At 48.2% G+C, this 16,815-nt stretch overlaps 2 protein-coding genes across 2 annotated transcripts in view; one reads left to right on the top strand and one right to left on the bottom strand.

The window, feature by feature from the left end:
- The window catches only part of RILPL1 (Rab interacting lysosomal protein like 1), a 43,987-nt gene extending 36,906 nt beyond the window's left edge, over window positions 1-7,081 (top strand). Inside the window, exon 7 of the mRNA XM_065889996.1 lies at window positions 6,235-7,081. Coding sequence (XP_065746068.1) covers window positions 6,235-6,379 — 145 coding nt within the window. The 3' untranslated portion in view covers window positions 6,380-7,081. The remainder of the gene's footprint in view (window positions 1-6,234) is intronic.
- A 2,819-nt stretch (window positions 7,082-9,900) lies between these two features.
- SNRNP35 (small nuclear ribonucleoprotein U11/U12 subunit 35) lies at window positions 9,901-15,584 on the bottom strand. Its single transcript, XM_065890464.1, has 2 exons — window positions 15,519-15,584; window positions 9,901-10,763 (listed from the first exon to the last, which is right to left on the bottom strand). Exon 2 carries the CDS (start codon window positions 10,758-10,760, stop codon window positions 10,020-10,022), a length of 741 nt encoding a protein of 246 aa, XP_065746536.1. The 5' UTR covers window positions 10,761-10,763; window positions 15,519-15,584; the 3' UTR covers window positions 9,901-10,019.
- Window positions 15,585-16,815: the final 1,231 nt, after the last annotated feature.

Here is a 16,815-nt window from a genome sequence, read left to right as displayed (position 1 = left end):
CTCAGGGTGGCAGTATGGCCGCCATCAGCTCAGGCTTCTGCTTTCTTGTCTGAAACTCCAGTGGGAGGAGAGAATCTCCCACAGAAGTCACAGAATTGAGTCTCCTTGGCTCTGATTGGGTCACATGATCACCCCACAGGGCAGTGCATCCATAGGTCTGGTCCGGGTCTCATTCTCACGCCTGAAACTTAGAGTAGCTTTAACTCTATCCAGTTCCCATGGACAGGGATTTGGGGAAGGACAGACCCCAAGCAAGATCAGTTTGCTGAGCAGACGGAAGTAACCGGCGTCCACTGTAGCCTCATCCTGGGGGAGAGGGAGCCCTTTGGTCTCAATTCTATGATGTACTCAGTATCCTTGGTTAGGCTTTCCCATCCAGTGCTTGCTAAGAAATGGGATTGACTTCGCTTAGACCCTGATCTGTCCACCAGCCCCACTCGCATGTAAGGATGAGCAGAAGTGATCTTAAATGCTTTGGGTTAAAACCTGGGGAAATTGAGAATAAGTTCGCGAGCCCACACAGTTCCTCCCTTAGCTAGGGGAGGGGTGAGACCAGGAGACCAGCATCTATCTTCTTCTTTCAGCAGTTCCTTCCCTTTAACAATCAGACCTTTCTAGCATCTCTGCTCCAAGTGTGCTGCATTTACAGCATGTCTGGCACTGTAATTCCAAGTCATATGGAATTCTAAGACTTCCTTCTGAAGCGGGGATGTTCTGACTTTCTAGTTTTCCACTCCAGCCCCCTTTCTCTAAAACAGGTACTTAAGAGTTGGTTTTTGCAAATCTCAAACTGGGTAAAATCCAGAGGAAAGTTGTCAGAATTAACCAACAACGTTTTTCCCACTAGTTCTTCTACCCACACACGAGTAGGCTGTGGTGTCTGGTCCTCTTTTCCAGATTGTTCCAGAAAGGACCCTGGGGCCCTGTTCTCAAACCCTTCTCCCCTTCAGTTTGGCCTCTGGTTGCTCAGCAAGACCTGGGGCTCTGAGCCCAGCAGGAGAAGCAGATGGAATCTGGGAGTCAGAGACAGAGAGGGAGAGAGAATTCAGAATCTCTTGTCCACAGGGTGCAGGTGGCCAGTCCCATGGCCGCCCCAGCCTTGTAGGGGATAAGTGGAAGATCCAGATGGCACAGAAGGCTTTTGACCAGCCCAGACAGGACACTGGTCACTTTGTCCACCTTGGCCACTGACCGGAAGCTGCATCAGTGTGGCCAGGAGCTTAGAGCCTGGGACAGGGATGGATCTTCCCTGGGGACCGGGGCAAGGGAATGACAGTTCTTAAGACGGTTCCATGCCTGTCTCCCTCTCCATCCTTCACTCTCGGGCACCGGTCTGGGTCTGTCTGGTCCCTTTGTCCTTGCTTTTATGGAGTATTAGTCACACAGCCTCTTTAGTACAGCTCACAGCCATGCTCCAGCTCAGCTTCTCGCCCTCGACCACTTTTCCCCACCCTCCAGTAAGTAAGCAGTAGCTACCGTGGAGGTTCGAAGGGGCTTCACCGGTTTGGAGCACTTGAACTAGGGTATCTTCCACCCTGTCAGAGATTCAGGGCTGGGACAATTAGCCCCATTTCTCAGATGAGGAAACTGGGGCCCAGAGAAGCCCGCTGACTTCACTGCGATCACCTTGCTGGATGGATCAAAGTCGGGATTGGAACCCATGCCTTTTGATTGCCTCCTGGCCAAGACAAGACAGTGCTTGCCCCAGCTGTCTCGTTCAGCCTCCCCACCCACCTTTTCCTCACCCCATTTCCCGAGTCACCAGCTGTGGGCTGGCTGCCCAGTTCCCTTATCTCTCAAATGCACCACCAGCCAGAGCCACCAGAGTCTACGTTTCTGGGCTGAACTGGTCAAGGGGACCAGAAACTCCTGCCGCCTGTCAAAACTGTGCCCAGAAAACCTTCCAAGAATAGCTTGTGACTGAGCAGCTGCTGGCCAGTCTGGGTTGGCACTGGCTGGGCAGGTCACGAGGGAGCGCCTGAGTGGCTCCAGCCTCATCCCCAGTGGACACCAGGCACCAGAGCCCCCTTTGTGTGGTGCCCGGCTCTCAATCCCGGGCTGACAGGTATACACACAGCTGCTCGCTGCTGAGCAGGGGCGGGGGGCTGACCTGAGAGGCAGGCAGCTGGCAGGGGGCGCAGAGGCACAGCCAGGGAAGCTGCGATCAGAACAACTGGCCTCACACACTGGAAAGCTTGGCCTCGAGCAGGCAGCCACCCAAGTATCCGACGGTAGCAACAGCAGGGCATTCTCTCCCTGTCCCCCTACCCACCGCCCTGCTCACTGCAGCCCAGAAATAGCTTCTTTACAGCCACCCATCACACTGCCTGAAATGCCACTGTTAGAACTTCATTTGGTTTGATTTTTCCAGAAATAATTTGTCGCAGGGCGGGGTGGTGGCAGGGGAGTTTGAAACCAGCTACATCGTATCCAGGAGACAACTTTTGCCCAAAACAAGCCAGTCTTTCTCCATGGAAGTGGCTGTCCCTCTAGAGCAGGCGGCTCCTGCAGCAAGGCACCTGGAATAGAGAGGGAAGGGGGTCGTCCGTTCCATGATCCCAGCGAGACGCCCGGAGAATAGCTCGGCTGGAACACCCCAGGTGTCCCAAGGCCCTGGTTCATCAGTTTGGCCCCTGATCGGGCCCCAAAGGAAGTCCAGCACTTCCCAGTGGGCAAACATCTGTCCAGGCAAAATACCCACCCCGCGCATCTGGGGCCATCCCCCAAACAACGACTTTGTCTCTGGGGGCTCCGTGTTACGCTAGAGAGGGGTCCTGGTAGAGGTGAGTGCAGTACCTTGTGGCTTAGAGCCCCTGGAAAGCTAACGGTACCCGCTAGCCTGGCCCCTGGGGATTGGGCCCATTCATTTACCAAACGGAACCCCTTCTCGTTGTCTCTGAGAAGCCATCCAGGTAGTTTTGCCAAGGTGCCAACACCCAGCTAGTCTGTGAAGTTGCGTCAAAGGTGATCCAGACGCAGAGAATTCTCAAACCTCATTTGAGATAATTATATCTTTTCTCAGCCAAGCTCTTTAAAAAAAAAAAAAAAAGAAATCAGAGCTGTTCAAAATCAGCTCTGGAGGCTTGGTTGGAGTTTCTTCTTCGTTTTCCTTGCCAGACAAGGAACCGACGAGCACTCGCTGTCAGCTCTGACTTACCAGGCGGGTGACGATGCAGGCCATCTCCTGCCCGGCCCATCCTGGCTGCCTCACCTTCTCTCCTGGGTCTCCCCTGGCTGCCTTCAGGGCACATAGCCTACAGCTCATGGCATCTGGGGGAGACGTGCTGGAAGACACCCAAGAGTAATCCCACGGCAGGTTTTGACACTTCCTTCCCCACACCCAGGCCTGCGTTTTCAGCCCTTGAGGCCACCCTGTCTTCCCTACGTGGTTATCACACGCTGTATCCGTTTGCTAGGGCTGTTGTACCAAAAACTGAGTTGGCTTAAACAACAGAGATAGGGACTTCCCTGGCGGTCCGGTGGTTAGGACTTCACGCTTTCACTGCCGAGGGCCCGGGTTCAATCCCTGGTCAGGGAACTAAGATCCCACAAGCCAAGTGGCATGCCCCAAAAAATACAAAAAACAATAGAGATGTATAGTCTCACAGTTCCTAGAAGCTACAAGTCCAAGATCAAGGTGTTGGCAGGGTCAATTCCTTCTGAGGGCCATGAGAGAGAATCTGCTCCACACTTCTCTCCGAGCTTCTAGTGGTTTGCTGACAATCTTTGGCCTTTGTTCACTTGTAGAAGCATCACCCCAAACTCTGCCTCCATCTTCACATGGCCTTCTTCCTGTGTGCGTGTCTGTGTCCAAATTTCCCCCTTTTATAAGGACACCAGTTGTATTGGATTAGGGCCGCCCTACTCCGGTATGACCTCACCAAAACTAGTTACATCTACAAGGATTCTATTTCTAAATAAGGTGACATTCAATAAATAAATAAGGTGACATTCTGAGCTCCTGGGAGTTAGGACTTTTCAAAATATGAATGGGGGGCGTTGGGGGCCATAATTCCACATCAACCATAAGCAAACCCTTCGGCTGACCTGTCTGTGGAGTGTGTTTCTTTTTCATGCCGCCCCTGTTTTTATCTTCTCTGTGTCTATCTGTACTTTTCTAACCAGGATGTTTACAGCCATAATGCCCATGGTAGCAGCCGGACTGATAATAGATGACCCCACACTGCAGCCTGTCCGACGACTTGTGTCCCTCGTAGGCACTGCATTTTTCTGGTTTCCTTTTGAGCTGTGCCTTTGGAATGTCTGCTGCAGCTACTGCTGGGGCTGGCCTGTGTCCTCTGGCCCCTTTAGCTGCATGGCCGTCACCTGCGTGTTCCCATTTGAAGTGGGTGTGGAGTGCGATTTCAAACGTGCGGCTCATGACGCTGCATATGCACGAGTGAAGCCTCGGAATTCTCGGCTCTGTCACCAATAATTCTTTCTGTCTTTTCTGTTTCCATTCTAAAACCACCTTGTCCATGATCCAGTAAAGAAGGTCCTTTAAGTGACGGGTCAGTAATCAACGCCCACCGTGACCCATCCCTGCGCCCCCCCAAGTGACACTAACGCTGTGTTTTTGATCTTCACACCCTGGCTTTCTAAACCGCTTTGTTTTGCCAAGCCATAGTCAGCAAGCCATTTGATCTTGTTAAAACAGGAAAAGCAGAGGAGGAGACTTTTGTCTTGATTCTTTCTGTGTCCCCTTGGACAGGAAGTGGCAAGTGGCTTTCCTGCTTGAATCATGTAGACATGACATGTAACAGTGATGAGCGCTACTGTCTTTCTGGCCAGCTAATTGCTTTGATTACCCTATGGAAAGAGCTCACAAATAACCCAGAATGAGAAGAATGCCTTCATTTGCCAGTACACGTATTGGCTGCAGAAAAAAGAGACTTTAGCTGGTAGGGAGAATTTCTCTAGACAAACTTGGCTTGCCCCAGCTTTACAATGAAAGACCACTTTATTCCTGCTAGGAAGTTATTGTAGGATCCAGTAACCACGGAATAGGAAGATCATTTTCACTCAGATGTGATTAAAACTGAACTCCATAGGCCACAGCACTAAAAAACAAAAACAAACCAAAAAACGAATAGGTAAACGGACAGAGGGAACTGAAAATAGTTGATCTGAAGCTTTGACTTCTTCAGGGGTTCCTTCCTATTCCTGCCCCTGGAAAACATAACAGAGCTACTATATTTCTTACCAAGTTCAGAAACCAAAATTCAGGAGTAGGGGAACTTGGTAAAAATAGAAAGAATCTTTAATTAGAGGCGGAGAGTACAGAAGGACAGCTGGCAGCTTAGAGAGGGCTTTGGGGAAGCACTCAAAATAGGCCAACTCAGGTCTACTGGCCAGGGTCCTAGTCTCTGTTTAGGTGGAGTTTAAGCTGACTTTGTTTTAAATGGGCCACATTATCAGCTTTTGGCCTGAGATTTCTACTTTCATCTTTAGGCATCAATCAGATGGTTCACTCAGATTGATCAATGACCAATAGTCACAGCTGTTTTGAAAAGACCTCTTGGTCTACTTTAGCTGTCGCTATGTAGATAGTTACTGTGATAACTTCTAAAGGCTTTCACCTTTAAACTAAATCCGTTTTAATCACCATTAAATCAGTTCTTGTCACTTGTCCAAATTAATATTTCCCAAATTTCATTCACATACTATATTCGTAATGTCCATCTAATCAGAGAACCGTGTATGCTATTCCTTAATACATATTTTAATTGCCTCATTTTTCTTAACTACCTACTTTCACCTCATCCTAAGCTGTAGTAATATCCATGAGATTTGGGCTTTGATGTGCTACTTACCTAGTTTCCCAGTCCACATGCAATAATTACTTGAATTTAAAATATTCATCTCTTTACATCCGAATCGTCTTACGTACCATATGGCTTTCAAGTATTTCTTTCTGTGCATCATTAAGGTAAAGAAACCCATAATGTATGTTTCCAGTAGCTTTTTATTTCCACTGGTCATGAGAAGAAATCCTCAGTAGTGCTTAAGGCGGGAGATACATCACCTATGTGCACACCCTGCTCACACTGTGTCACCTCCAAGGTACTGTGACAGTGACACGCAGAATGCCCTGCTGCTTTCTGACCTGCACCCCGAACTTTTTCTTTCACACCTCGAGTTGATTTGCTCCCTCACGTTTGCTGCTGGCATTGCAAAAACTGTGATGTGCATGGCCAAGGGCAGCCTCTTATTTCTTTCTTTCCCTTCTCAAAGGTTTAGCTTCTTCTCCCGAGATAAGAAGCGTCTGGTCAACACGCAGAGAAACGTGCGCATCCACGAGTCCTTTGGCCAGTGGGCCAACTGCCACCGCGACGACGGTTACACGGAACAAGGACAGGAGGCCCTGCAGCACCTGTGACCGTGACCCGCCTCTGTCCTTGGACCTGAACCACCAGCGCCTGCAACAGAACCTGGCCGCCTTGGGTGTCACACCCTCAAACCTGATCCCTCCAACAAACTGTCTGCTTTGAGGGAGCACGTCAAAAAACTGATGCCAAACTCTAAAGAAACGTTTATTTATACCAGGGCTATCACCGTTTCTAATAGATGACTCTGATCCCTTAGGATATATATTTAATAAGACCACGAGCGGAAGCTGACTTTTGCATTAACTTCAGTAACGCAAGCTTCGCCAGATACATCACATGCCGCTATAACTGCTGTTTGACATGCTTTGTATGAAATTATCTGTGTAGAGGTTTTATGATCACCTTTGTCATACTTAAATGGGAGGCAGGGAAGTGGTAGGTCTTCATTAGTTACGTTCATGACATTGTCATGGTGGTAGCATAATATATAGGACGCATCGACTAGACAGGCAGGGCTTCCAAAGTCACAGGGTGAGCTGGCCCAGCTTAGGTACAAAGCAAACAGAAAACAGGGAGGACGGTCCTCCTGCCCAGAAACTGGAGACAAGTTTGCAAGAGCCTGTGGTTCTCTATTGCATCTTGTTACTGATAATGCCTAGAGCATGTAGCAATGTTCAAGGCCAGTGCCTTGGAATGTGCTATGAGTCATGCAGTACTAACCAAACAAAGTTGCTAAGGATGAGACATTGCAACGTTTCGTGTGGATTCTTTTTTTCTTGGCATCTTGTTTCAGCATTCACTGTGTCAAATACTTAAGTCCCCTGCGAAAAAGACAAATGTCCCAAAGCGGATTGAGTGTGATGTGCGGAACCCTCGGGGATGCCAGATGGTGGGTAGGGTAGACTCGCCAAAGCAATGGTGGTGGGTGAAAAGATGGCTTGGGGACCAAACGTCTGGCTGACTCATGAGGCTGCAGTGGAGACGGAGAGCCACATGCCGTCTGCAACTGGCAAGTTGGGGGGTTACCCAAGTAATGTTTTCTCTCCACTCACGGAGCACCCAGAGTGCAAGACTGCGCGCTCACGGATTGAGAGAGGTACCATTTCCTAACAGGGCACTCAAGTACATCTGACTGGGCTGCTTTCTACACATTTTACTATGGTTTGCTAAGAAACCATCAAGTCGGTTTATAGAATCGACATGAACTCTGTTTCCAGATCGCTGAGAAAAATCACCAGACACGAAAATGTTGGTTTAGAGCAGTGGTTCTCCAACCTGGCTGCCCATTAGAACTATTAGAGTTTATTCTCAGAGAGTATAAAAGCATTTGTGCTGAGGAATCCCCCTCCCCGCATCACCTTTGGTTGTCTTCCCCCTGGGGTGACCAGTGTTGGTAGTTTCCTGGGTGTCTTTCCTGAAGTAATTTATAAATATACACGCAATCATGTAAAAAATACAGATATATTCCTGTTCTCTTTCTACATAAATGGCAGCGTGTCATACACATGCTATCCCATACCTTTCTTTCCTTAGAATACCCTGGACATGACTTCACACCGGTATAAAAGACAGTGGGTCTCAACCAGGGGTGATTTTGGCCCCCAGGGATATTTGGCACTCACCGGAGACATTTTTGGTTGTTGCAACTGGGTGGGTGCTACTGCCATCCAGTAGGCCCCAGGGACGCTGCTAAATACCCTACAATGCATAGGACGGCACCCGATACCAAAGAATTTTCCAGCCCCAGATGTCAATAGTGCCAAGACTGAGGAACCCTGGTCGACCGAGTGTAATTTGTTCATGTTTGTCCAGGCCCCACTGGTGGACAGGTAGCTTCCAGTCTTTCTAAAACAGCGCTGTACACTCACACACGTGCATCAGTCTGCAGAATAAACTAGCAGCAGAATCGCCGGGTCGGAGGGTATCCGCCTTTGCCATGTTGACAACTACAGTCCCTGACGGGGGGGGGGGGGGGGGGGTGGGGGGGGGGGGGTGGTTCTACTAATTTTTTTTTTTTAGTTACCAGGGTCATTGTAAGACTAAGCCCGAATGTCCAGGGGTGGGGACTGAATGTGCCTATTTTTTCCATCCATCGGTATTCTGGTACTCAGGGTCGACAGCCGCCAGCTTAGACTCTGTAAACACTACGTAAACACTGCTGCCCCTGTCTGTGTTTCTTCTGAAGCTGTCTCACGACTCAGCTTCCCTGATGTGGAGCAGCTTGATTACCTAATGTACCTACCAACTCTAGCCCATAACACACGCTGTAAATGAAACATGGGTGAAATCATAAAGGTGTTCCTGCAAGGTGGTCTTCTGAGATTTAGGAGAAGAGTAAAATTCTGCACTGGAAATGTACAAAGGAAAGAGCATATTCTTCTAAAACAGTTCTAACAGCTGACAGCACTTTTAAGATATCGTAGGTCCCCTATGTAACGATGAGATTTATACTCCTGATGCAAAAACCTAGTAATGAATGTGTGAGTCTTGCTACTAAATCAGACATTTACTTTACATGAGACATCCTGAATTTTAAGAACCTGAGCTTTCAAAGACACAGCCATGGATAAAAGAAAAAGGTTGAATGGCACTTTCTTGAAAAATCACATGGACAGTATGGTACTTATTCAAAGCTCTCAGAAGTTCAGGTCAATATATCCAGTTTCAAACAAACCAGAGGCTGGATGATGAAGAGAGAAAAGGCAAATCAGTCCATCGGAACTAGCTACTAACCTTTCATTGATTTCATTTTCATTTCACTCTCACTTCTTTTGAACTTTCTCTTTTCCAAGGGCTGGAGGATTGCCACAGACCATAGCCCCAAAGCCCTGCAACTCTGGGTTTTCATTTTAAATGCCAGCCACCCCGCCAAAAAGAGAAAAGGAAAAAAGGTAGTCAGCATTTGGCTCGAGAATGGAGTTATATTTGTTCAAGAGAAGCTGGTTGCTGACCCAGATCACTGCTAAGACTGGCTTTTGGTACTAAGTCTCTGGACATTCTCCTTGGATTCATTTTTCTAACCCATTTTTATTTCACTGCAGCAAACCCTGCACTATGGACATAAAGGTGGAAAACACACAACTTAGATTCTGATCAGATTTGGGTTCCCAGGAGTCACAGATCAATGCAAATGGTTTTCAGCCATCACCTCTTTCTGCCAAGCCCTCAAAATGGCCATTTCCAATAGATGGGAGAAAAAGCAAATTCCGTACTGCCAAATTAAATGAGTCGTGGCTCCTTACATAGGTCTTTCTGTACAGATGCTGGTGACTGCAAAATTGTTTCTCAAGCTTATCAAATAATGGGTCCTTACAACTATAAGATGAAGGGAGTTCCCTGGTGGTTCAATGGTTAGGACTCTGCACTTTCACTACTGAGGGCGCGGGTTCAATCCCTGGTCAGGGAAGTAAGATCCCGCAAACCACCCAGGAGCCCCAAAAAACAAAAAAACTATAAGATGAAGAAGAGAAAATTCAAAGTATCAGCGTGTTCATCTTGAACCTGCATTCCAGAGTCGAAAGAAAACATACCCAACTCCATTATCATTAGTAAGTTTTTTCTGTTTCGTTTTTGTTTTCATCAGTAAGTTTTATTCAACCACCGGACTTGGATTCTGTAAACAAGCAGTGCAGGTCTCCCTGCGCTTTTACTGGTCGGGTACCTTCGTTTGGGTTTGGTAGGGGATGGAGTCTACTTACTTCTGTCCCTCTTCTCCCTCCCCTTGATCCTGTCATCTCTGAAGTCCCTCTCTCTGTCCCAGTCACCTTCTGGCCACACCCTAGTTGATTCTTTTTCCTGCCACCTCTTCTCCCGGCCCCTGTCATGGTCCCGATCCCTCGTCCTGGAGTCCCAGTGTCTTTCTCGGGATCGAGATCGCTCCCTTCTCTCCCTCTTTCCCTCTCGAAACTGGTCGCTTTTAACAACTGGCAGATTAATGGGTTTTCGGAAAGGCCGATCCCGCCCCCCAAATCTCAGCTGCCCAGATTCCTTTTTCCCCCCGAGGCCTCCTCCAAGTCGCCGAGGAATCCACCCTTTGAGAGTCCTTTCCAGTTCATAGTCCACGAATATCTCGTGTTGGTCAATAACCAGGCCATCGGCGTCCCGGTAAGCTTTGAGCAGAGAACGCTCCTCTTTGTATTCGATGAAGGCGTAGCCCTTCGAAAAGCCCGTGACCAAGTCCCTCACCAGCCGAATCCGCCGGATGTCCCCATAGCGGGAAAATACTTCCTTTAACTTCTCCTCTTTGGTCTGCAGGTTTAGTCTCGCCACAAACAGGGTGAGGAGGGGGTCTCCTGTGACGCCTTTGTTGGGGGCATATCGTGCCAGCATCGCCCTCCAGACAGCTCGATCATGTGGGTCCTCGTCGGTGCCATCAATGCTGCCAGCTTTAAGCGGGTCATACTCCTTGGCGATGGGCATCCAATCGTTCATGTTCTAAGGAGAAGCACGGCAAGCGTTTATGTAGCATCTACTGTGAGCTGCGTATTCAATCCTTCCAACAACCCCATGAAGTAGATACTGCTTTTCACCCCTTCTTCCCAACAGGGAAGGAAGAGGATTTTTCAGACGCTGTGGCCTCCCAGCTAGAAAGCAGGGGAGACAGTATCAGAGCCAGGCAGTGGGGCTCCAGAATGCTTGCACTCACTCCTCCACCAACCCTCCCCGGAAGAAGCAGAGGGCAACGTGCCTGAGTTTGATGCATACGTGTATCATCCAGCTTAGCCACGGTAGGCCACACACAAACTGTTATAACGTGGCAACACGGATCACAATCCAGAATCAAAACCCAGGCTCACCTTTCAGAGACTTTAAAATGGTCATAGGGAAACTAGCCTGGGAACTTCTGTGGAAAGGGCATTTTAAAACACTCTTTATGGGAGTTCCCTGGCGGTCCAGGGGTTAGGACTCGGCACTTTCACTGCCGGGGCCCAGGTTCAAACCCTGGTTGGGGAACTAGGATCCTGCAAGCCACACGGCTCGGCCAAATATATATATATATACATAATAATAATAATAACATTAATAAAAATTAAAAACTCTTTACTATCAAGAGTTTCAAACACATACCAGTGTAGACAATGGCATAACCTTCCATGAATTTCTCACCCAGCTCCAACCATGACCAACACCTGGCCTGTCTTATTTCATCTGTGCTCCCCACATTCCCGCTCCCAGATTTTTTTTTTAATTTTTAAATATTTATTTATTTAGGCTGCACTGGGTCTTTAGTTACGGCATGCAGGATCTTCGTTTCGTTATGCAGGATCCTTAGTTGCGGCATGCGGGACTTCTTAGTTGCGGCATGTGGGATCTAGTTCCCCGACCAGGGATCGAACCCGGGCCCCCTGCATTGGGAGTGCGGTGTCTTACCCACTGGACCACCAGGGGAGTCCCTCCCAGATTATTCTGATAAGGACTTTTTAAAAAAACAAAACTACATGGGAAAATGGTGCTCTGAATGCAGCCTTTTGCATCTGTCAGTAAACAGGGAGCAAAGCCAAAATGACAGTGACCCAGCCGCAGGCTCTTTAGTTCAAAAGGAAGATGGGGGACTTCCCTGGTGGCACAGTGGTTAGGAATCCACCTGCCAATGCAGGGGACACAGGTTTGATCCCTGGTCCAGGAAAATCCCACATACTATGGGGCGGCCAAGCCCGCATGCCATAACACTGAGCCCACAAGCTCTAGGGCCTGCGTGCTGCAACTACTGAAGCCTGCGTGCCTAGAGCCCGTGCTCCACAACAAGAGAAGCCACTGCAATGAGAGGCCCACGCACTGCAACGAAGAGTGGCCCCCACTCGCCGCAACTAGAGAAAGCACGTGTGCAGCAACGAAGGCCCAACGCAGCCAAAAAATATATATAAATAAATAAAAAGAAACTTTATATATAAAAAAAAGGAAGATGGGATTTCTTCCCACTTCCCTAGCTCATAATCCATTTATGCTTTGGAGCTTGAGAACTGATTGCAATGGTAATTTTAGTTCAGCAAGCACACTGCAACTGTCATTCATTCCGATAGATCTTTCTAGTTTGTTTGAAAGAGGGTGGGTAAGTTTAAGTCTGACACATGATAATTGATTCATGTGAATTTGCTGGAATAATTCGGTGCTTGCCAACATTTCAGACCCTGCTGGTAATCATGTGACTACCTCTGTAAAGCTTTAGAGCCAAGGCTGAAATATGTTCCTTAAAACCAGGGCTCTGTCAAATATATCTGGTGATCTTCATTCCTAACAGCATCTTTCCATGATATTTATTAAAATGGTATCTATAGTTTCCCCCCCTCCTCAAATTTTCCTCAAGGATCTTTTTTGGTTTTGTTCTTCAGTTTACAGGTTATGTAGGGGGAGTGATCACAGTGGAATTTCTTTTCCCAGTAAAATAGTAAAACACCTACAGAATAAAACCCAAAGTCAATGAACTCAAGAATTCTGACTCTCACTTAGCCTCTCCCCAAATTCCACTGCAGAACCTACTCTCCCCAGGACTGCTCCTCATTCTTTGAACGTGCCCTAATGCCCTGGCTCTGTGTCTTTCCTGGTGCAATTTCCTCTGCTGGGAATATTCCCTTCCTTTCCACCTCCCACATCTCCACTTGTGGAAATTCTACTGGTCCTTCAAGTCCAGCTTCCAGCCTCTTCCCTATGAAGCAAACCCGTTGGTCCCACAGCTCATGGTACCTCTTCTGTCATACTGATCACGTTTTGCCCAACACACAATAAACACTCTTCACAATAAACACTCTTCAACCCAGTGTCTCCAGATCCTAGGACACTTCCTGATAAATGTTGGGGAACTGAACCAACTCCAAACAAAATTCACTGAACTTATTTTGGTCCAAATCAGACAAAAAGGACCACTTCATTGAAAATTGAAAGGCAGGGACTTCCCTGGGGCGCAGTGGTTAAGAATCCACCTGCCAATGCAGGGGACACGGGTTTGATCCCTGGTCCAGGAAGATCCCACATGCCGCGGAGCAACCAAGCCCGTGCGCCACACTACGGAGCCTGCGCTCTAGAGCCCACGAGCCACAACTACTGAAGCCCATGTGCCTAGAGCCCGTGCTCCGCAACAAGAGAAGCCACCGCAATGAGAAGCCCGTGCACCGCAGCAATGAAGAGCAGCCCCCGCTCGCCCAACTAGAGAAAGCCCACACGCAGCAACGAAGACCCAACGCAGCCAAAAAATTAATTATTTTAAGAAAGAAAGAAAATTGAGAGGCAGGACATTACACCATCTGCCACCAAATTGTAAAAGGAGGACATATATGCGTCTCATCATTAACAAGCAACTTTGGAGAAGACACCTCTCTGGTATCCTTATCAGTAAAAGGATGATAAACAACTAGAACAAGGGAAGGAGCACGAGAAGAGTGAGACGCTTTTGGTCCGGTCTGGGCTCTGCCTCTAACTCACTTTGTGTCTTTTGTCTATTATGGCTGTAATTTCTCCACATGGGGTAAAAAAGGAGAGAGAGATCACTGTGTTGTTTGGATCTCTGCTCTGGTATTCTCTAAATGGACCTAAAATTCTTAAGATTCTAATCGTACTATCGCAAGGTTGCAGGAAAAGCAAACAAACAAAAAAGAGACCATAGTATAGTTAACCTGTATTGAACACTTAGGAGGTGCCAGGCACCGCGCTAAGCACTGAACTCCCCTCCCCTCTCAACAACACCGGGACACACCCACTTCTATTACTGCCATTTCAGATGCCAAAGGTGAGATGCAAAAAGATTGTCTTTTGGCCCAAATCACAGAAGTAGCCCAGAGGGGGAGTTAGAACCAAGGGCTTTTATTGACTCCAGAGCTTGAGCTCTTAACTCTTTCCTTAGATAGCTGTCATAAAATATAAAGCTTGAGATGGGGATAGGAAAAAGCAGGCCACGTCTGGGTGTCTGAGGCTGAGAACCCCCTCGCAGCCAAGTGGGAAAGGAACCCGTCCCCATTCCACAGGAAAAGATCACAAAGATCCACCAAATAAAGCTGGCATTGCTGTACACGGTCAGAGCTCCTGTTCAAAGCTTTAAGAGTTCCTCAAATTAAACTCTGGAAAAAAATTACAAAGGGATAAAAGATGAGTTTCCGGTTTTCTCCCTCACCTGCATGCTCCTATCAATACTCAATACCAAGAGAAGAGCGGGCTTCACAGCTTCTCGTTAATCTTTCTAGGTGTATTTCCTCCGTTGCAACATTGCATCGAGATTTTCTACCACCATCTCTCTGGATGTTTAGATTCTCGTCATTACTTCATAAACGGAGATGGGATGTGAGAGATGAATCGTCGGGGGTGGAGGTGAGTGGGGCAATGAACTATTAAAGACAAGTGTGGAAAGTGAAAAAGCACTGGATTGGGAGTCAGAACACCCAGGTGTGAGACCTAATGTTAGCTTCGGCAAAATTTAAATCACCTGTTAAATGCTGCTAAGTGCCTCTTCACCGCGTTTTTTTGTGAAGATGAGAGAAGGTAATGTCTTTGAAAGCGCTTTCTAATTATGAATTATTATACAAATAAAAACTATTCTTGGGCTTCCCTGGTGGCGCAGTGGTTGGGAGTCCGCCTGCCGATGCAGGGGACACGGGTTCGTGCCCCGGTCCGGGAGAATACCGCGTGCCGCGGAGCGGCTGGGCCCGTGAGCCATGGCCGCTGAGCCTGCGCGTCCGGAGCCTGTGCTCCGCAACGGGAGAGGCCACGGCAGTGAGAGGCCCGCGTACCGCAAAAAAAAAAAAAAAAGCTATTCTTAAGCAAACAAACAAAGCACTCGTCCCTGCAGCACTGAGTCTGCAGAACAGAACAACCGGCGCTTCCCACCAGGTGGGAAGCAAACTGAAGGCAGGCGCCCAGAGCCGTCCGAGCACGCGCAGTGAGGCCGTGGACGCTAACGCGGAAGTCTCCGTGAAAAAGTCTATACTTCCGATCCGCCCCCCGCCCCGCAGCGCCTCCGTCTCGGCCGCCGTCCCTCAGGGATGCCTTCCCCAGCCCGTCACCATCTGAGGGGGCACAGGACGGAAGGGGCCATCCTAGCAACCCAGCTGTCGCCCCCGCTCCCGGCAACACAACCCCAAAAGGTCCCCCTTTGCCCGCTTTCAACATGGCGGCCCACGCACGCGCCGACATACCGTCCAGGCCGAATTCCTTCGTCCTTCTCGCCAGGGTGGGCCCTACTCCCACCAAACCGCTCCCGCTCACCTCAGGAAGGCTCGGGCTTTCTTTCCCACGGGGCCTGGTGCCGAGCTCGAAGCGACGGAAGATTCTTCCTCCTTGACTGACAGGACCTTTACATCGGAAGTAGCAGATTCGTCACGGGCCCTGTTTCCGTTTTTGCTTTTATTTTAAGAAATTTAATCACATGCCTTGAGCATCGACTGCATATCGTCTCCGACGAGAATGAACTTTCTGTTTCTGTAAAATTTTTCACGAAGACAGAAACTGCTAAATTGAACAAAAGTTGAAAGACGATCGAATGTGCAGCTAGTTGTCTGGGAGCCGCTGGATTTCTCTCCGTAGCAAAGAGGTGTTTCAGCGCGATGCGAGTTTTGGTTCTTAGGCTCGCTTTGAGAATTTGCTTAATATTGTGGGGTTTTTTTACTCAAAAAATCCGTATGCCGGTTCACAAGGAAACTTTGTACGTATGTTTTGCCAGAGTTTTTCTAACCCGTAAATTTAACACGTTCGCTTTCCACACAAGCAAAACAGTTCTTCACAGTTTGGAGAGTTTACTTAAGAATCGCGTAGAAGCTGGTTTAAATGCCGTTTCCTGGGCCCCGCAGGGAATCAGTGAATTCAGAACCGCTGAATGAACCTCAAAATGACTTTGAGGACCCCTGCCTTTAGAGTCACGGTTAAGAAACCCAGATTTAAAACCTAAGTGTGGGAGGGAGAGGGGAGAACGGTGTGGTCAGTAAATCTGTGTAGAACGGGTAGATGTATGCATTCAGATTATGCTGTGTTTCTTTTTTGTTAGGTCAAAATATTCGGGTAGATTACGACTTGTGGTACAGCTTGAAATGTCTTGAGACAGTTGTGCTTTTCATGATGAGTCTCGTGATTTCTTCAGCCAATCATTTTCTGATTAATTCTTACAAGTGGGTCATTTCTGCGAACAGCTGATCTCATTTTGATTCCAGTCCTATTCTTAGAAGGTAAGCCAATGACCAGCTACTAAGGATGTATTACGGCTTCCTAGTTTTTATCAAATCTTTATTATGTAGGTGAAGCATAGGTTCTGAATATCTATAGCTTTCTTTAAAGTACGTCCTCTTGAAATATATTAATAAAATGTATTGAGCAAAAAAGTGAGCAATATCTATAGTTTAAAATTTCATATTTAGGACTTCCCTGGTGGCGCAGTGGTTAAGAATCCACCTGCCAGGGGCTTCCCTGGTGGCGCAGTGGTTGAGAGTCTGCCTGCCGATGCAGGGGACACGGGTTCATGCCCCGGTCCGGGAAGATCCCACATGCCGCGGAGCGGCTGGGTCCGTGAGCC

This window comes from Phocoena phocoena, chromosome 13 (genome assembly GCF_963924675.1).
Source record: "Phocoena phocoena chromosome 13, mPhoPho1.1, whole genome shotgun sequence".
Lineage (NCBI taxonomy): Eukaryota > Metazoa > Chordata > Mammalia > Artiodactyla > Phocoenidae > Phocoena > Phocoena phocoena.
This window is presented reverse-complemented; position numbering and strand designations above follow the sequence as displayed.

What these genes read in the sequence shown, in the direction of transcription:
- SNRNP35 (XM_065890464.1), bottom strand. Translation starts at nt 10,760, where the DNA reads ATGAACGATTGGATGCCCATCGCCAAGGAGTATGACCCGCTTAAAGCT.